This window comes from Mercenaria mercenaria, chromosome 18, assembly GCF_021730395.1.
Source record: "Mercenaria mercenaria strain notata chromosome 18, MADL_Memer_1, whole genome shotgun sequence".
Lineage (NCBI taxonomy): Eukaryota > Metazoa > Mollusca > Bivalvia > Venerida > Veneridae > Mercenaria > Mercenaria mercenaria.
In genome coordinates, this window is record NC_069378.1 from 12,341,266 (window position 1) to 12,359,408 (window position 18,143).

The 18,143-nt window shown below is 37.2% G+C and overlaps 2 protein-coding genes and 1 non-coding gene across 4 annotated transcripts in view; all 3 read right to left on the reverse strand.

The window, feature by feature from the left end:
- LOC123537780 (ras-related protein Rab-5C-like) overlaps nucleotides 1–18,143 on the reverse strand; it is a 329,876-nt gene that overhangs the window by 9,617 nt on the left and 302,116 nt on the right. The window contains exon 1 of one of the 2 annotated variants that reach the window (XM_045321567.2): nucleotides 3,358–3,879. The exons of the other annotated variant lie outside the window; for it this stretch is intronic. The gene's annotated coding sequence lies outside the window, so the exon portion shown is untranslated. Of the gene's footprint in view, nucleotides 1–3,357; nucleotides 3,880–18,143 lie in introns of those variants that run through there. 2 annotated transcript variants of the gene reach the window in all.
- Nucleotides 10,479–15,481, reverse strand: LOC123537964 (glyoxylate reductase/hydroxypyruvate reductase-like). Its single transcript, XM_053530416.1, has 4 exons — nucleotides 15,096–15,481; nucleotides 13,855–14,025; nucleotides 12,177–12,269; nucleotides 10,479–11,570 (listed from the first exon to the last, which is right to left on the reverse strand). Exons 1-4 carry the CDS (start codon nucleotides 15,409–15,411, stop codon nucleotides 11,068–11,070), a joined length of 1,083 nt encoding a protein of 360 aa, XP_053386391.1. The 5' UTR covers nucleotides 15,412–15,481; the 3' UTR covers nucleotides 10,479–11,067.
- Nucleotides 15,531–15,647, reverse strand: LOC123539539 (U5 spliceosomal RNA). Its single transcript, XR_006684007.1, has one exon. It is a non-coding gene; the product is annotated as a U5 spliceosomal RNA (small nuclear RNA).

Below are 18,143 nucleotides of genomic sequence, written 5' to 3' on the forward strand. Positions count from 1 at the left end.
GATCGTAAATTAGACGAAAAACATTCTTGACATTTTTCTCAAAAGGAGGGTTACAACAGTTCCAACACTAGCTATACTCACTATTTGAGAATCTAAATTATTGCCGCTCCCTCCCCGCCCCCCCCCCTCCCCGCCCCCACCTCACCCCGCCAATACCGCATTTTCTCTTCGCCCCATTCTTAATTAAAAAAATGTAGCCAGAGGAACAATTAAAACAGAACTTCAATACAATGGCACGTTACTATTTTTGCAACAAGGAAAGTGACCAGGAAATACATGCGCTATTTAATCGTCGTTAGAAATACAGTAGTCTATTTTGTTTTAATCCGTCCATTATCATCATTTTCCGGGTTTGTTGTTGCTGTTGTTGTTGCTCTTAGGTGTCAAATGAAAGTTTACTTAACGGTTTTGCAAACAGGCTGATATCCCTGTTTAAACTTGCCTTTACTTTACCAGTATCGCTTATTCAAACTCAGATTTCTATTAACATCGAAACAGTAAGCACTAAAATTCGTGAAAATCGCATATGAAATAATAAAATCTGTAAAACATGAAAAACGATCCTTTAGAAGCGCAGAATGCAACCAAGCAGAATAACTGCAGAATCAGTTAAAAAGCTTATCATCTGTAGAATTTTTAGTGTCAATTTGTATGTTGGCAAGGGAGACTATGTTTGAAGTCCTCGGCATTCTACTGACGTTAATACTGTACTTAAGATTTTGTTGCATAATGTTTTAGAAATATTATTTGTCTTGTATGTTGAGAAATTAACATGCCAATGCTCCTGTAATGATGTAACTATTTCATGGAAAGAAACCCAGACACATCTAAAAAGAAAACTGCTTTTTGTTAATTTTGATTAACCCTGTGAGCTGTGAGAGTTGTTTTTGCCTGCAACTTACTTAAGGTAGTTCTGCACGTTTGACAAACCGGAAGTGATGGCGTAACGTCATTTATCCGGAAAACGTAGAATAAAGCCTGGATTCGGCGTACGGAAATGAAAATCATTTTATAAATTAATTGAAATCTGTGAGTAAATTTATTACAATGGCACTGTTGCTATATTTCTAAAGTTGAAATATGATATTAAAACATATGACACGTTAAATAGTTCAAAATAATGTCTTAAAATTGGCGTGAAATGTCCGGTTTACTTTGATCATGGTCAAATATCTAAAAAATAAGCACACGGACCTTTACATTTTATTTCAACAAATTATAGGCCATGTGTTTAATAACAACTGTGAGAAGTTTCGTCAAAATCTACATTGTAGAAAAAAATCTATTCGTGAAAATGTTATGAAAGTTATGATTTTCCCATAGACTCCCATTATGAATTATTGCGTGAGGTCAAAAATTTTCAAATCAGTCTAGCAAAAAATCAAGCACACGACCCTATCTTTTTTATTTGCTGAATTTTCTAGGTATATTCTAAAGTTTTGAAAAATCAGAGTTTAGTCAAATTCTACATTGTAGAAAAATTTCAATTCAAACGTGCAGAACTACCTTAAGCGTTCTATCACTTTTAGTTATGTTGCTGCTGTTGTTTATAAGTTTATTGTTAGTCATCAATCTCACCATTGGTAACCCGTAAGTACGAGTCCTCCGGAAGACGGTAAGTAATGTTGGTTGGAGGATAGTGTCTGGTACAGAATATAGGCTCCAATTTCATAAGAGTTAAGAAGCCACGCACAGTACTCTCCTCTCAATATTTGTAATTTTTAGTCGGAAGAGTGAGGGCTCGAACTCACGAAACCCTGGTTTCGCAGTCAGACAGTGGTATCACTGGACCTCTGCGTCCGCTCCATACAGAGTCACGTGTTAAAGACCATCGTTCATTCACAGGCCACTAATTGTGTAAACATTTTCTCTGCTTGCTTGCTTGCATGGTGAAATATAATATACTTGAAAGCTTAAATGGCCTACTTCTTTAACCTCCAATTACATCTATACTACATAAATTTGTATACATACTACAGGAATGATATTAATTGTTACATATAAAATATTTATTGTAGATAACCTTCCTTGTTGGGTATTTAAAACGCTTTATTACACTGAAAACTTACTTTTAGCGAGATATTAAGTCAGTTACCACAGATACGTATTACCTATTCATGCCGCCTTCGCTTTGCCCAGTACCCAAATCTTACATATGACCTATTTCTATCAGATTTATTTTCTCTTTCTTCACTGCAACATTTGCAAGGTAAGGTAATTGTTGACAGAGGCAGATCTTTCCTATGAAAGGTTGGGGATAATACTGGTATCATGGTATACATTAACCCTTAACCTGCTATCGGCAATTGATTCTGCCTTTGCGACCAGTGTAGATCATGATCAGCCTGCACAACCGTGCAGTTGGATCAGGATCTGCACGGTTCGCCATTCAGTCAGCACCCCTTTTAACAGCTAATGGCACTGTCCAAATTGAAAGATGGACATGTTCATTATAGAAATTTAGCAGGGTAAGGGTTACGGCTGTTTAGAGGACTGGTAGAGTTCTGATGATTCAACTTACTTCTAGAGAACCTCGGTGGACCAATGGAGATTATTTTGTGAGACCGGAGTCATTGAATATGTCATATTGTGATAAATCGACGCTACATAGTTTTTGCTATATTCAACACATGTACTTTACTGATCTAAAGCCAAAACTTGGAAAAAAGTGTCAGTGCATTTCTTATTATGACATTTCATAAAACAATGAATGGCTTGCCATAAAAAACTATCTGCCATTAAGTCCTTCGGGCCTCGGTCAAATAGAGCTGACTGTATTAACCAACAGGGCATTCAATAAGTGTATACTGTTACTTTTTATACAAAAAAAAACAACAACAAAAAACCCACAACTATGAAGGGGGAAAGTAGTAAATTCACACCGAACTGGTTTAATTAAGTACTGAACACTTTAGACTTTGGTCAAACTAAGGGTCGATTGCGCAGAAGATGACATTTAAATCCGGTCTTATAAATGACATATATGCATTCATGATTGACTCACTTAGGATTGGCTAAAATAGAGAAGGGATAACTAAAGAAACTAGAAGGTCTTAGTGTTTCTCAAATCTTTTTCATGAACTACAGTTCCACTGATTGCAAAAAATAATGTCAAAAATGGTTTCCCAATATTTATTGATAAAGTCGTTTAGTTGATGAACACAAAGAAAGCTGTTACTTTTAGAATAAGTTCGTGCATAGAATCATCATATATTAGTCAGCTAGAGACTGAATTTGTTCAACGTGTAGGTTTCAATTCTTATCACCGCAATTATATTAGTCAGATACTTACTCTAATTTACATGTACATTGATATATAAACAGGATGTCTATAATCTAATGAAAATATCCCCTTACCTTTAAAGATAAGTTATCTCCATATAGATCTAGTCATATTTAATGTTAATTCTTCACTGTCAAGTCATTAAAGTAACTGAGACTATCACCTCGGTTAACTGTCGTACATGTACAGTATCAATCTGACTAATAAATAAATCCGAAACAATACACGCGTTAATGTTACTTAAAAGATAACCAAATAACTTTACAATTCACATAGTATAGACAATATTTAGAATAGTAGCTTCCGATGAGATAAAAGCTTTGATATTACATGAAGTTTGCACTGATATTTCACACTAGTTTATGAAATGTTACATGTAACCAGTGATGATACGCCCCCTAATAATGTAAACTTTTCGTTTGATTAAATCCGTTCACTAGATTATATTTTCCTACTTGTTTGTGTGCACAAATTTAAACAAGGATGCACTTTCTTGCCAATAAATTCATTTCATACCGCGAAAAAATGAAATATAGTTTTATTTCAGTCATATCTTTAAGTCATCCATTATTCTGTGTCTATCCGCTTGGTCACGGACGTATATTCGGATCAACTCGGCGAACAAGGAAGGTTGTAAATGACATTGAAAAGTCTCTACTTGTGAGGAAAATCTCATTTACGAACAGAAAAGTCCTTGAATTTTTAATTGTCTAATCTACGTACAGTTAATTAATGTTATGCTAAATGCCTAGACCTGCAATTACAACAGCTGAATATTTATCATGGTTCAAATCCAATCCGCTTAATTCCAGTGTTAACGGACATGCTCTGACAATTTCCACAGTCAGTCTCATTTATCTGTTAAATAACTTGGGTACAGGCCGCGTAATCGGAATAATTTGTCACTCACCAATAAAATAGTGGCATCATGAATAGCAGACTACAAGGATATACTAGTGTGTCTTACGTAGGAGTCATGCATATAATGGTAGATGGGAACAAAAGAACACTTTTCTACAAAAACTTGATTGCAGTCAGTTTTTGAAAGATAAGTGAAAACGGTTACAAAAAAAAAAGTAATTTGTCAACTCAAGCAATTACAGGGTGCGAAATTCATACTCTACTAGTACAAACACAGAGCGATCTGACCAGAGGGACAGAGTGAGATAAAGCCCCCAGAACAGATAAGAGAGAAATCCTTTTTAGATATAGACTTGTCCGGCTAACTTAATCTGGCTCTTTGAGAATTGACAGTCTGGTTCTTTAACGTGTCCGGTGTAAAGCACCGATACACGCGAAGCCGTCTTTCAGCCCCGATCTCACATTCCCGGTGACGGCTCCGGTTCCTCCCGGTAAACATTAGCCGGTATACCTGGATGAACCGTGACATTTTTTTTGCAAAAATGTAGGGTAAACCTAAGTTGAATCTCATATTCCCGACGGTGCCCCGGTAAACCCCCGATAATGAAGCAGAATCTACACTTTGACCCCGGTTTTGTCCCGGTCTGACACCGGATATCCACGGTGATTGTCCGGCATGAACCGGATTGATCCGGGTGTAACCCCGAGTGACCCGGGTCGTAGCCGGTAGTGCCCCGATGACCGCTGGTAGCATCCCGTCATAGCCCGGCTGTGATCCGGTGACACACCGGCGCCTACCGGTACTTACTTGGTGGCATAGAAAACAGGACGTATGTCGGATCCCCAAATCACTTATCTTGTAGTCACTAGAAGCAAAACATCATGCCGAAGACCAAGAAACCTGCTAGAAAATTGCCACCAGTGGGAAGCCAATTTGAAGAAGACTCTACTGAGTGGCAAACATAGAGCCAAACGGACGAAGACTGCTGGAAGGCAAAAAACCTCCATCCCGATATCAACTTTGAATCACTCCCCACAATCTCCGGGGCCAAACCTAAAGAAAAAGAAGCCAATAACAGCACCCTTACGTCTTACAGATGAACAATATATAACTGATAATTCATCGGATGGAGCCTGTATCTGTTCTAGTTATTGATATACTTTAGTAGTTCATTTTCGTGTGCTCTAACAAACATTGTAACTACACTGATTCAAACTAGGATTGTTTATGTTTTTATATACTAAATCATCATAATTATAACCTTATGTCACCACAACTTCATTGTCTGTTTCCGTCGTAGATCCGTGACCTTACCTTCTGTCATCGTCGTGTGACCGGAATCACCCGGCACACACCTGGTTAAACCCAAACAGTCCATTGTTAAACGGGGTTCTACCGGACTCAGCCGGAGGTTTGCCGGCATTTTCCAGATATAACCGGGAGTTAATCGGCGAATAAACCTAGGCTTACCGTAACTTTCCCTACCCCCACCGGTACAAGACGGAGCCATACCGTGCTTCGCCTGCGCTATGCCGTCCCAGGACCGTAGTTCGTCGCAGCTCTACCGTGTATAAAGTGATTGCCAGCGACCCCGGATTACTACGGAATATCACGGTAGACACATGGTGGATATCCGGTGTTACACCGGAAATTGCCGGTGTAATGAAGTATTTCGACCCCCATAGAATAACGACCCCCCGGTCATTATTCTATAGAAAATGTGACTCCTTTCCTGTAAAATATTGACTTCCCTTATAAAAAACTGACTCCCTTTGAAAACTCTATAGAATAACGACCCCCCGGTCATTATTTTATAGAAAAACTGACCCCTCCATGTAAAATACTGACTCCCTAAAGATGACTCCCTTCGAATCTCATAGAATAACGACCCCGGTTATTATTCTATAGAAAAAGTGACTCCTTCCATGTAAAATACTCACTGCCGAAATTACTACATTCGAACTCTCATACAATATCGATTCCCGGACATTATTCTATTTAAAAAAAGTTAATATTTCCGTGTAAAACACCGGCTCCTAAAAAGACTTTCGACGATAATATCTATTAAAAAGTGATCCCTACCAAACCTAACGGACAATTTTACTAGATCTACAACTCTAATACCCTCCATTGCCAATAGTTAACATTTTGATTGTACTACTACTACTGGTGCCGCTACTTCTATTGCTATTACTACATGTACTTCTTCTTCTACTACTACTACTACTACTTCTACTACTACTACTACTACTACTACTACTACTACTACAACTGCTACTACTGATACTACTATACCTGCTTCCACTAATACGTCTTGTACATCTACCTCTTCTTCTCCTGCTGCTGTTGTTGCTGTCACTTATTCCTATGCTGCTGCTGCTGCTGCTGCAACTGCCACTACCACTGCCACTACTACTACTACTACTACTACTTTCTATTGTTGCCGCTACCGTACTTTACTGCCACTGCTAAGTATTGCAACTTCTATTAATACTAAGTTCTATGCTAGCAGTTTCTTGTGCAGTTTTCTTCTGAAGAATTACTTCATACCGAAGTTTGCAGGGATTATTGACACTGGTGTGTTTTGTGCTGCTGCAACTGCCACTACCACTGCCACTACTACTACTACTACTACTACTTTCTATTGTTGCCGCTACCGTACTTTACTGCCACTGCTAAGTATTGCAACTTCTATTAATACTAAGTTCTATGCTAGCAGTTTCTTGTGCAGTTTTCTTCTGAAGAATTACTTCATACCGAAGTTTGCAGGGATTATTGACACTGGTGTGTTTTGTGAACGTATTGTGAATTGTTATTTTCCTGAAAAAAAATGTATACACCAAGATACAGCGTCTAGAAATAGAATCCCTTTTCCCGTTGCGGAATGCTCTGATTTCTGTGTCAAGTGATGGTATCTGGGGCTAATGGTCAAATGGAAGGACGGACGGACAAGGGCAAATCTATATGCCCCCCTCCCCCGAGTGGGGGCATAAAATGCAGCAATTAGGCCTTAAATACATGAGGTATCACTAAATTTGACCAAATGACCGGAGGTCGTTTTTTTATGGGAGTCAATATTCTACGTGAGGTTCAGTTTACTTCACGTGGGGGAGTCATAGTACTATGATCTGGAGGTCATAATACTATGACCGGGGGTCACTTTTTCTATAGAATAATGACCCCCCGGTCATTATTCTATGGGGGTCGAAATACTTCATTACACCGGCATTGCGCCGATATTGCACGGAATATGCCGGTTTTAACCATCGTTCCCGGTGATTCCCGGTTGTATTAAACATTTTAAAACAACCGGGGCCGTTTGCCGGTTTGACAAGGTTCATCAAGGATCTTCCCGGACGTTCACGGAATCGTCAAGGTAGTACACAGGTTCAACAAGGTTGAACAAGGTTTATCCCGTTTTTATCCCGGATCACTGAACCGGGATAAACCGGGAGACCAAACCGTGACAGTGAGATCGGGGCTTTCCTGGGAAGAACCGGTACAGGCCTCTAAGTTAGGTGGGAGAAACTCAAGAGCATCTCGAAAATTTCCAGTGCCTGGACCGGGACTCAACTAGACCACCGGCCCACCTATTAAATGAATGTCAGAATACAGAAGTTGAAAAATGGGCACAATGCGAAACAGGGTTATGGAACATGCGCAGAGCTTATCAGCTCATCACAGTGGACAAGTGTGTGAAGTTTCAATCCATTCCAATTAGTTGGTACTGGGATACTACCTTACATACAAAACCTTAATCAAAAACTAGTCAAAAAAGGGCATATCTTTGTAAAAATGCAAAGTAGAGTTATGGAATGTGACACTGCATGTCAGGTCATGACAGTGAACAAGTGTGTGAAGTTTCAATCCATTCCCGTTCATAGGTACTGAGATACCAGCTTACATACAAAACCTTAACTCGCCGGAAAAAGGGGCATAATTTTGTAAAAAAGCAAAACAGTTATGGAACCTGTGCAGTGTAAGTCAGTTTATCACAGTGAATTAGTGTGTGAAGTTTCAATCCATTCCCGCAAGTGGTTACTGAGATACCAGCTTACATATAAAAACTTAACCAAATCGGTACGCGGACGCCGGCGCACGGGCGAGTCCAATAGCTCTACATTTTCTTTGAATAGTCGAGCTAAAAATAAGATTTGTTTTAAAAAGATACAGGATTTGCTACACCAAAAAAAACAACATTTTTTTTTTAATTTTGGGTGTAAGACACAATAACACAGTTCATGTTTAATCGAGACTTTCAAGATTCAATAGTGCAGGAAAGAGACTAAGGTACCTATCCGAGCATTATTTCAGGAATATTGTAAGCCATCATGAGACAGTACCGTTTGTCATATGACCACTTTCTCGCTTTAACCCTTACCTAAATTTCTATACTGAACTTGTCCATCTTCCAATTTGGATAGTACCATTAACTGTAAAAAGGGGTGTTTACCAAAAAGATACTGACTGAATGGCGAACAGTGCAGATCATGATCAGACTGCACGGATGTGCTGACTGATCATGATCTACACTGGTTGCAAAGGCAGAATCAGTCGTGTCCAGCATGGTAAAGGTTAATGGAAGAGGAAGATCTGATGCCACTTCAGATATTACTTTTGGCATGGACAGATACTTTAGAAGACCGCAGATTCCTGAAGCTAGCTAAATGAACGGATCCAAAACCTACAGACGCATCCGGTTCCGCAGCTGCCAGTGGATTAACAGGTTGCCCCAATAAGGATATTAAAATTTATGAGTTTATCAACATTTAAGTAGCAGATCTATTAATCCCGCCATATGAAAAAAGCCATATAAAAATATGTCATTGAGAGAGGTTTGCGAAGGGGCGGAGGAGCACTTGATGTGTCAATGCATTAGGGAAGCTCCGTAAGTATATTGAGAAGTACTGAGTTTTATTGAAATTAAAAGAACAGTTAGTTATGAATCCCATCATACAAAAAATATGCCACTGGGAGAGGTTTGGAAGGGGTGTGGAGGAGTGATTCTATCAGTGGATTAACAGGTAGGCTCAATAAGTATATTAAAAAGTTTTTAGTTTATCAACATTTAAGAAGCAGTTATGAATCCCGCCATATTGAAAAATATGCCATTGAGAGAGGCATGTGAGGGGATAGGGTATCAAAAGATTCAATTTGGAAGCTCAATAAGTATATTGTAAATTTCTGAGTTTATTGAAATTTAAGTAATGAATCCCATAAATTGTTAAAATGTAATTGGCAGACCAATCTTGCCTAGATACTGACTTTCAGGAAGGTTTTAAAACATTGTTTAATTATGCCTAAATTTAACGATGAAAAGAGAAACTTTTGTACATTCAATAAATTCCAAGAAATATCATAATTTACCACCCCGGTGGATCTGTCAATAGAGTATAGGTATGCAAAATTCAGAACCAGCCTGGGATGCTCCAGCTAACTTTATTCATATGGTAAATTACACAGCAACTGATTAAATTGTAAATGAAACTACTGGTCTATATAGAAGCACATGCATGTTCTAATTTGGCACAAAGGGTAGTTTTAATTGAAATACACATCGTAACAAGTATCTTTACTAGCAACATCGAAAAGGCCATAATACTTCATGATGAAAGAAAACATACCTTTACTCAAATAAAAACAACAACAATTTTCCAAGTAATAAGAAACAAAACTATAAGTCACAAGCTTTCATGATGAAAGAAAACATACCTTTACTCAAATAAACAAGGAGCTGCGTTCAAAAAACGCATGATACCCCCAGTGGCATCCTTGTCGATACAAAGCAACCTAAGTCCAAAACGAGTTCAAGGTCAAGGTCAAACTGAGGTCAGGTGATGTTTGAAGATGAGGAATGGTCACAGGTTACATCTGTATTAGTATCAATTCATTCTTGTAAGCGGTATTGATGCTAGACGAAATGGTCCCATTTGGTTAACCAAGAGATGGCCCATACATTTCAATTTTTGCTCCGATAAAAATCTAAATACATTGTAATAATTATGCAAATAACAATTTCAAATCCTAATTTGATCATTGTCTCCAAAAACATAGTGACAAACATCATCAAAGATTACCAGTTGGTTCTAACGAAACAAATATCAGAACAAAGGAGCTATGTCCAAGGGGTTAACACCTACCATAATATTCTATTGTTGTTTTTCACAGCTATGAAATGCATATTAGCATGTTAAAGTGAAGTGTCACTGGTAATAAACATAAAATAATAATCCAGTTTGTTGAACAAATTATATATACTATTTGTTCAACAAACTGGATTAGCATGTGCCATGTAATTGGAAAGTAATTAAAATGTAATTGTCAGTTACACCCTAGAACTGTTCTGTAATTAATTAAATTACAATTACATGTAATTGATAAATGACCCAATTACAAATTACATTCAATTACTTGGGAAATGTAATTTAATTGCAATTAATTACAATTACATTTTTAATTACCCCAGGTCTGGCCCATAGCAACCTAAGTCCAAAATGAGGTCAAGGTCAAGGTCAAACTGAGGTCAGGTGATGTTTGAAGATGAGGAATGGTCACAGGTTACAATTCTATTAGTATCAATTCATTCTTGAAAGCGGTATTGATGCTAGACGAAACGGTCCCATTTGGTTAACCAAGAGATGGCCCATATAAAGCAACCTAAGTCCAAAATGAGGTCAAGGTCAAGGTCAAACTGAGGTCAGGTGATGTCTGAAGATGAGGAATGGTCACAGGTTACATCTGCATTAGTATTAAGTAATTCTAGTAAGGGGTATTGATGCTAGACGAAACGGTCCCATTTTGGTGAACCTCGTACGGACGGACAGGACAATCACTATATACCTCCCGCATCAGCAGATGCCGGGGGCATAAAAAGTCAATTTTCCAGATAATAACAAACAAAAGTACAAAGTCGTTTTTAAGACTATTTCACCTCGGCTGGCATAGAATTACCATTCAAAGCTTCTATAATATTTCTTGCGCACAGTTCTGACATTGCATTCCTCGACTTCAATGTTGCACTAGCGATATGCGGTAATATTACACAGTTGTCCAACGAAAGTAGCGGGTGATCTGTAGGGAGTGGTTCTGGAGTAGTCACGTCTAGCCCCGCCCCTAGAATCTCTCCTGATTTCAGTGCTTGGTATAAATCATCCTGATTTGCTAGTCCACCTCGGCTCGTATTAATAAAAATAGCAGTTTTCTTCATTTTCTTAAATGCCGATGAATTCATTAAGCCAACATTTTCTTCAGTGAGCGCGCAGCAACCAAGAACAAAATCAGACTCCTCCAAAAGCTGATCTAAATTTGCATATTCTGCCGGAAGCTGGTTCGCATATTCCTTTTCCTCTGCGTCTGCGTAAAGAATCTTTGCTACGCCGAATGGTTTCAGTCGTTGTGCAACCGCAAACCCAATTCTTCCGAGACCTGATATCATAAATAAGCAAGTCCTTAAAGAATTCTCTACTACTAGAAATGTGTTATCTTAAAAAAATCTATTTCTATTTGCATGAAAGAACTGACAACATTCGCATTTTTTTCATTTAAGTCAAATTATTATCAATTACCATCAGAAAAGACAATCAATATTACTAGGTGTTCAATGAAATTCAATATAAATAGATTCATGGCTGTCTCTCAACCTAATTAGATATCAATACATGTAAACTTTTTTCCATGAAACAATATATGATCATATATAAATGCCCTTACATCCGCTCAGCACATGAGAATCCAAAACAACGTACATAATGAGAGATATTCATTATTGCCGAGACAGAAATCATTTAAGGCTTTATTTAATACACGTACTTCCTGTGTTTTTGTTGGTGAGAAAGAAATATATTTTTTGTCATATGTTTAAGGTAATAATACCGTAATGACAATCGGCAATGTCCGTGTGATAACGTCTCTTCCGTGTATGATTTCGGGATCCTTCGGCCATATCAGAAAGAATGCCGAACACGCATACGGAGAATACGTGAATAAACGGAAATTACCGACAGTCATTACAGGTCCACTGCCTTAACATACCTATTACACCGACGGTCGCTCCATCCAAACCCTGACCACACAACCATAATGGCTTCCAAGTACCCCAACTACCGTCCTTCACCGCCTCAATACCTGTAGTAAACAAACGAAAACTGACATGAATCATTTTAAGATCCAAATTTCATATTTAGTTTAAATGGGTCCCTATTCCAAGCAAAAATTTTATTTTGCAAACTTTATAAAGTACTTTCGTTTGTTAATAATTACGAAGAAGATAAAAGCTTCCCGATACGGCGATTTCTATGCTGTATTTGTTTTTTTTTAAAAATATAATATATACCGACTATAGCAAAATGTGGTTTCCCTGTCCCTTTTACAGACTCATGTCCCGGGCGTTTGTGTCACAGACCTTTTACCTTTTTTATATAATTAGTAACAAAAGGAAGTACTGTATACAAATATAGATTATATTCAATGGAAAACAGAAGGAACTGTAATATGGCTGTCAATTAACATACGATTCATGTATTAATAAATGAGTTGACGCCGACAGTCCTAACGGAACGTACATCTGAAAAACATGTCCCTTTAAATGTACAATGCATATGAATTGAATTATACTATAGTAATTTTCACGAAGCATCTTGACAGGAGCACCGCAGCTTCAACTAATCATGCATTAAAATTTCAATATTGTCATTTCATCTTTTAGTCTTCACTGAATAACTCAACATTGATTATATATACAGGTAATAATCAGACAAAACCTATCTAAAATTTTAGAACATAGCTATTAATCACTAAGGAAATGTTCATATTCAGCACTGAGGTATCCGATCCACAAAAAGATAACATTTCGATGCATGGTGACCCCATGTTATTTTGGTAACATTTGAAAGAGTTGTGTCTGCTGAACAAGAATTAGTAAATAAGATGACCATAATAATATGCACGAATCACTACTGTAACATCAAACTGGATTTCTGTTGAAGTAGGCTATCCTTGAAAACTATGAAGTGAAAACAAAAAAATAATTATAGTTCATATTTTGTCATTTATTAAATTTATATTTTCTTTTCAGTAGACAATGCACTTTCAAATGATACCAAAGTTATATGAGTTACTAGGCATCAATATTTGATATATTTTAATAGCACTGTTATATAGAACTTGCTTATTTGTTGACCGAATATACCTTAAATACTGTAGGACATTTGGTTGAGAGAGTCGTTCATCATGCAAGAGATTGTTTACACGAAAAAACTTGACCAAGTTAAAGGGACATGTCTCCACACTCATCAACATTCATCAAATCTTTAGTCGCGCCGTTCGGAATTGTGATACGAATTCAAATGAGTTTGGTTATATTTTACATCATATTTATAAACATCATCTTCGACTGACAATATGATGGTATGTATTAACCCTTAGCCTGCTGGCGGCAAGTGATTCTGCCTTTGCGACCAGTGCAGACCAAGATCAGCCTGCACATCCGTGCAGTCTGATCATGGTCTGCACTGTTCGCTATTCAGTCAGTAATTTTTCAGTGAACACCCCTTTGAATAATAAGTGGTATGGCCCAAATTGAATGATGGACTGGTCCATTTTAGATATTTAGCAGGGTAAGGGTTAAATATCATTTACGTTGCAATCTGCTTTAAAATGTATAGATCATCTCGGAGCAAGCCCTTTTAAGAGAATAACCGATTTTCCTTACCCTCCTTAATTCTTCTGGATACTGTCAATAACAAGGTCACGGTCAACTCGGCAGTTGCACTGGTCAGCACATTTGGTGTGAATCCGACAGGTATACCTCGCTTGTTGCACTCTCCTACATCTACATGGTCATAGCCCACTGACATCGTACTCACGGCCTTAAGGCTCGGACCTAAGTGAGTAAATTCATTAAAACAATATAGTGAAACCGCTCTATATAGTGAACACCTACAGTGAGGACTGAAATGTGTTTGTTGAGTAGAAGTTGTAGTTTTGTAGAAAATGAATCATAAGTTCTAAACATTTCGTTTAATTGGAAAGAACTTACCTGCCTGTATGTGGAAGTATTTTGCCCCCCCCCCCCATGGGTGTCGTTAATAGAGGTTTCACTAAATAGCATTATTAAGTATAAGACTTTCAAAGTTTTTAAAATATAATAAAGTTCTAGTCTTTGGTGACTGTTTAGTCTAGATGTATTCATAAATACATACACACTAAACACATACTATTACATCTATTAAATTAATGCTTGGTTTAACATCATACCGTTACAATGATTGGCAATATGGCGACTTGGGGAAGAACCCAATTACCCCTTCGCGTATCTTTTTTTCTGGCATGGGCGGGCATCTGGGTAAAACAACCAATCTTTGGCTTCCTCATTTGAAAGAATTATTCACCCAAGTGAAGTGTTTCGAGATCAGCAACCTGAACTGCTCGATCATAGAAGCTCTATGAGCAACATTTACAAAAGACATATTGCCTTCTGTTAAATCGTTACGATCGTCTCATTAGTAGATTGGACTTGTTACCGCCAGTCATAGTCACGTACTCTACTCACTTATATCACTAAATCATTTGTTATGTTCAACATGTGTATCGCGTGAAAACTGTCCCGGTAGAACTGTCGTTGGTCTCAAAAGTGACTAAGGTGTGTAGCCTATTCATTTCATACAGAGTGCAGATAGACCTGGCCCCAAAAATTTACTCCGACGTTGTCTGCTTTGATCTTCGAAAATTAAGGGGGTGGTGTGTGTGTGTGTGTGTGGGGGGGGGGGGGGGGGTATATATGGGTATATATTTACACAAATTCGTCTTCACTTTGTACATGATCACAGATTTTCTCACCTCATTGTTGGTACCGCATAATGTTTTTTGACGTCGCATGATAAAATTGTATAGGATGAAAATATCGAGCATATATTTACCCTATCACAAAAACTAAAATACTTTTTTACAAACCTGCACAGTCAAGTATTTCTGCATCTATTTTGTCAGTTAGTAGACAGAAAAGACCATCGACCCCTCTGACACGTTCCTTGAGCTCTCCACGTGGAATAGCGTCATCTGAATTCCACTGTGTTACCTCAGCTTTATTCCTAAGATATTTGATCCCATCCTCGGGAACTTTCCGGGTCACGAACACTTTTGGTAATTTCGTGGCAGAAGACATATTCCTTGTTGTGAAAATGAGTACACTGGACTTGAAATAAGAATTAATTTTCCGTGTGTGAGTATAAGCAGATGACACTAAGCTGATAACACATCTAGGCCGCATATTTGAACTCCTTGATTAATAAAGTTTATGCATCGGCCAACAGCGGATTTTAATGCACACGCATGCAGACGGAGTTTAGGTTAAACTATGTCGTTAACGTCATACACATCGTATTAGTTACCCTTCTTTCGAAAGGCTTCAGAAATAAGTCATTAGACTCATTGATTGTTCCACTGCACGGAAATCTTTAGTAAAAGGCGAAAGATTTATGCGTGTCTGTAGTGAAACCAGAGTTAACTGAGCTTGCACAATTTTAGTTATATACTTCATTTTAAATAACAAAATAGTTGGTTATATAAAGAGATAAAAATAAAATATTTTTATTCAGTTTGTAAAACATTTTTATTATTTATCGACAAATAATTGAAAATATAATTATTATGCCTGTTTTATTTTAAATACTTCCGGAAATATTTTTGTTAAACAAATAAAAGGGAGATAATTCAAATGATGTGTCAAAAATGATACTTTTACTGCCCCCTGGATTCCTTCATAATTACGTTTTCATTTTTTCACACATTTAAACATATTGAGAGAAACAAATATATGTCGTTAATAACGAGCATGTATTTTTAATGTAATAGTTCGGACAGTAAGGCCAATTAATCTAATACAACGTAGACTACTCGCCATTGAATTTCGACAAAATTAAGATAGTCTACTAGATCTATGTTTTGTGTCACTTCTCTGTTCAGTCTATCTGATAACGTCTGTGAAGTTTATTTTAAAGAATGTCGGTAAAAAATATAGATTCTAGAGTCTACAAAGCTGATTTTAGATTTATTAAAACTTTCCGGAAAATAAATAAACATTTTGATCTGATCAAAGAAGTGTAGTAGCTCTAAAATACCACAGACTCTACGGAGGATCGAACCCCGGACCTCGTGATGTGAAGGCGGACACTCTGACCACGTCGCTAAAGGGTTAACCCAACAGCAAGGCTGTTGGAAGTGGCCTATAACCACTACACTCCTCTCTAACATTGAAGAGCCTGGCATCAACTGAACTGCCTATCAGTTTCTAGCCTGAGGCATCAACTGAACCTCCCATCAGTTTCTAGCCCGAGGCATCAAATGAACCTACTATCAATTTCTAGCCTCATCCAAATGCATTAATCCGTCAAACATCCTCGTCGCCATTATAGTAAAATACCACAGACTCTACTGAGGATCGAACCCCGAACCTCGTGATCTGAAGGCGGACATTCTAACCACGCCGCTAAAGGCCTTTTAGGGTTAACCCAACAGCAAGGCTTATATACTATAACAACTACAGAAGTATAAAATACATTATTTATAGCTCTTTGATCTGATTCAATTGATATGAACAGAACATTAGCAATAACAACAATAAAATAGCGCTATATGTATTTAAAGACACGAAAATACATAGTCTCCTGTCACAACTAAGCTTTAATAGTGAGACCAGGGAGTTGTTATAGATGGATGTGCTACGGTAGCATAGAGGGGATATAGGAAATATTTTATTTATCACGTGCGCACGCGTTGTTAACACGCGCGCACATATTAGCTACCACGTGCAGGCACGTATGAAGCATTCTCAGACTGGGGTTGGGGTGTGTGTGTGTTAAGACAGTTACCTTAATCGGCCAAATTATTGGGAGGGGGTGGCCCCCCATGCCCCTCCTCCCTGTTCCTACGGCCCTGACGTGCAAACGTGATAACTAGGTGTATTTTCATGAATGTACTTAATAGATCTAGATACTCATGATGTATATTCCTTTTCAGATTGTGGTGATAGAAAAGATAAATTATTATATTTATAATTAGATCTACTGTAGACCAAAGAGCTAGATCTATATAAATAAGTATTTTAGACCTACTTCTTTGTGTAGACCTATTAGATCAAATAAATATAAAATACTTTTTTATAGCTCTTTGATTAGATATATATTTGTATGGCAAAACGACAAAATCGTTAATTATACTTCAAAATAGATCTACCCTATAATGCAGTTGCTGTGATGTTACTGAGTGCGTAAATATTAGGGCCTACCATATGCCATCCCTACGCGCGAGGGTAGTGCTCTGTCTTGATCTTGAGGGTATCAAGTCAACTCGTCCCCTTTTTGAAGGTGGTTAACTTTAAATAATTAGGTTTCAACTTTTCTCTATTTTGATAAAATGATAAAAGAAATATACTGAAAATATAAGACAATTAACTGAAATAAAATATAAAAAAAATAAATACAATGCCCTTAGTAATAAAAATATGATATAATAGAAAATCTAATTAACTTTTTTAAAAATCATAGTAAGAAAAGAGAGAGAGAGAGCAATAAATCCTTATCCCTGGTCATAATAAAAGAAAGTTATAATTAGAAATACCATAAAGTTTAAGAATAAATAAACAACTAATATCTGTCACATATGTTTTACTAAAATTTAAAAATAACCAACATGCTTTATATTCATTTTTGTCATTAAAATAAAAAAAAAATACTTCAAAAGTAGGGAGACAGTGGTTTGTAAAACAAGTAGAATGAGCCTGTACCTGCATATGAAAGGTGTTAAAGATTATTAATCACATTAAAAGGCGTTGATTGGGCTGACTGGAAGGTGTTAATGGTATTTAATTGCATGAGAAGTTGTTGATTGACCGAATGAAATGTGTCAAAATTTTCCCCTAGTAGAATTAAATGTGTTAATAGTTGACTGGAGTGAGGAAATTATTTGTTATAAAAAGTTTAATAAAACGTTTAATCTTATTCA

Excerpts from the sequence above, each read along its gene's own strand:
- LOC123537964 (XM_053530416.1), bottom strand. The coding sequence starts at position 15,411 with ATGCGGCCTAGATGTGTTATCAGCTTAGTGTCATCTGCTTATACTCAC. Across the intron at positions 14,026-15,095 it reads AGAAATACTTGACTGTGCAG|GTCCGAGCCTTAAGGCCGTG; the intron begins GTTTGTAAAAAA and ends TTACTCACTTAG. Across the intron at positions 11,571-12,176 it reads AGCGACCGTCGGTGTAATAG|GTCTCGGAAGAATTGGGTTT; the intron begins GTATGTTAAGGC and ends TTATGATATCAG.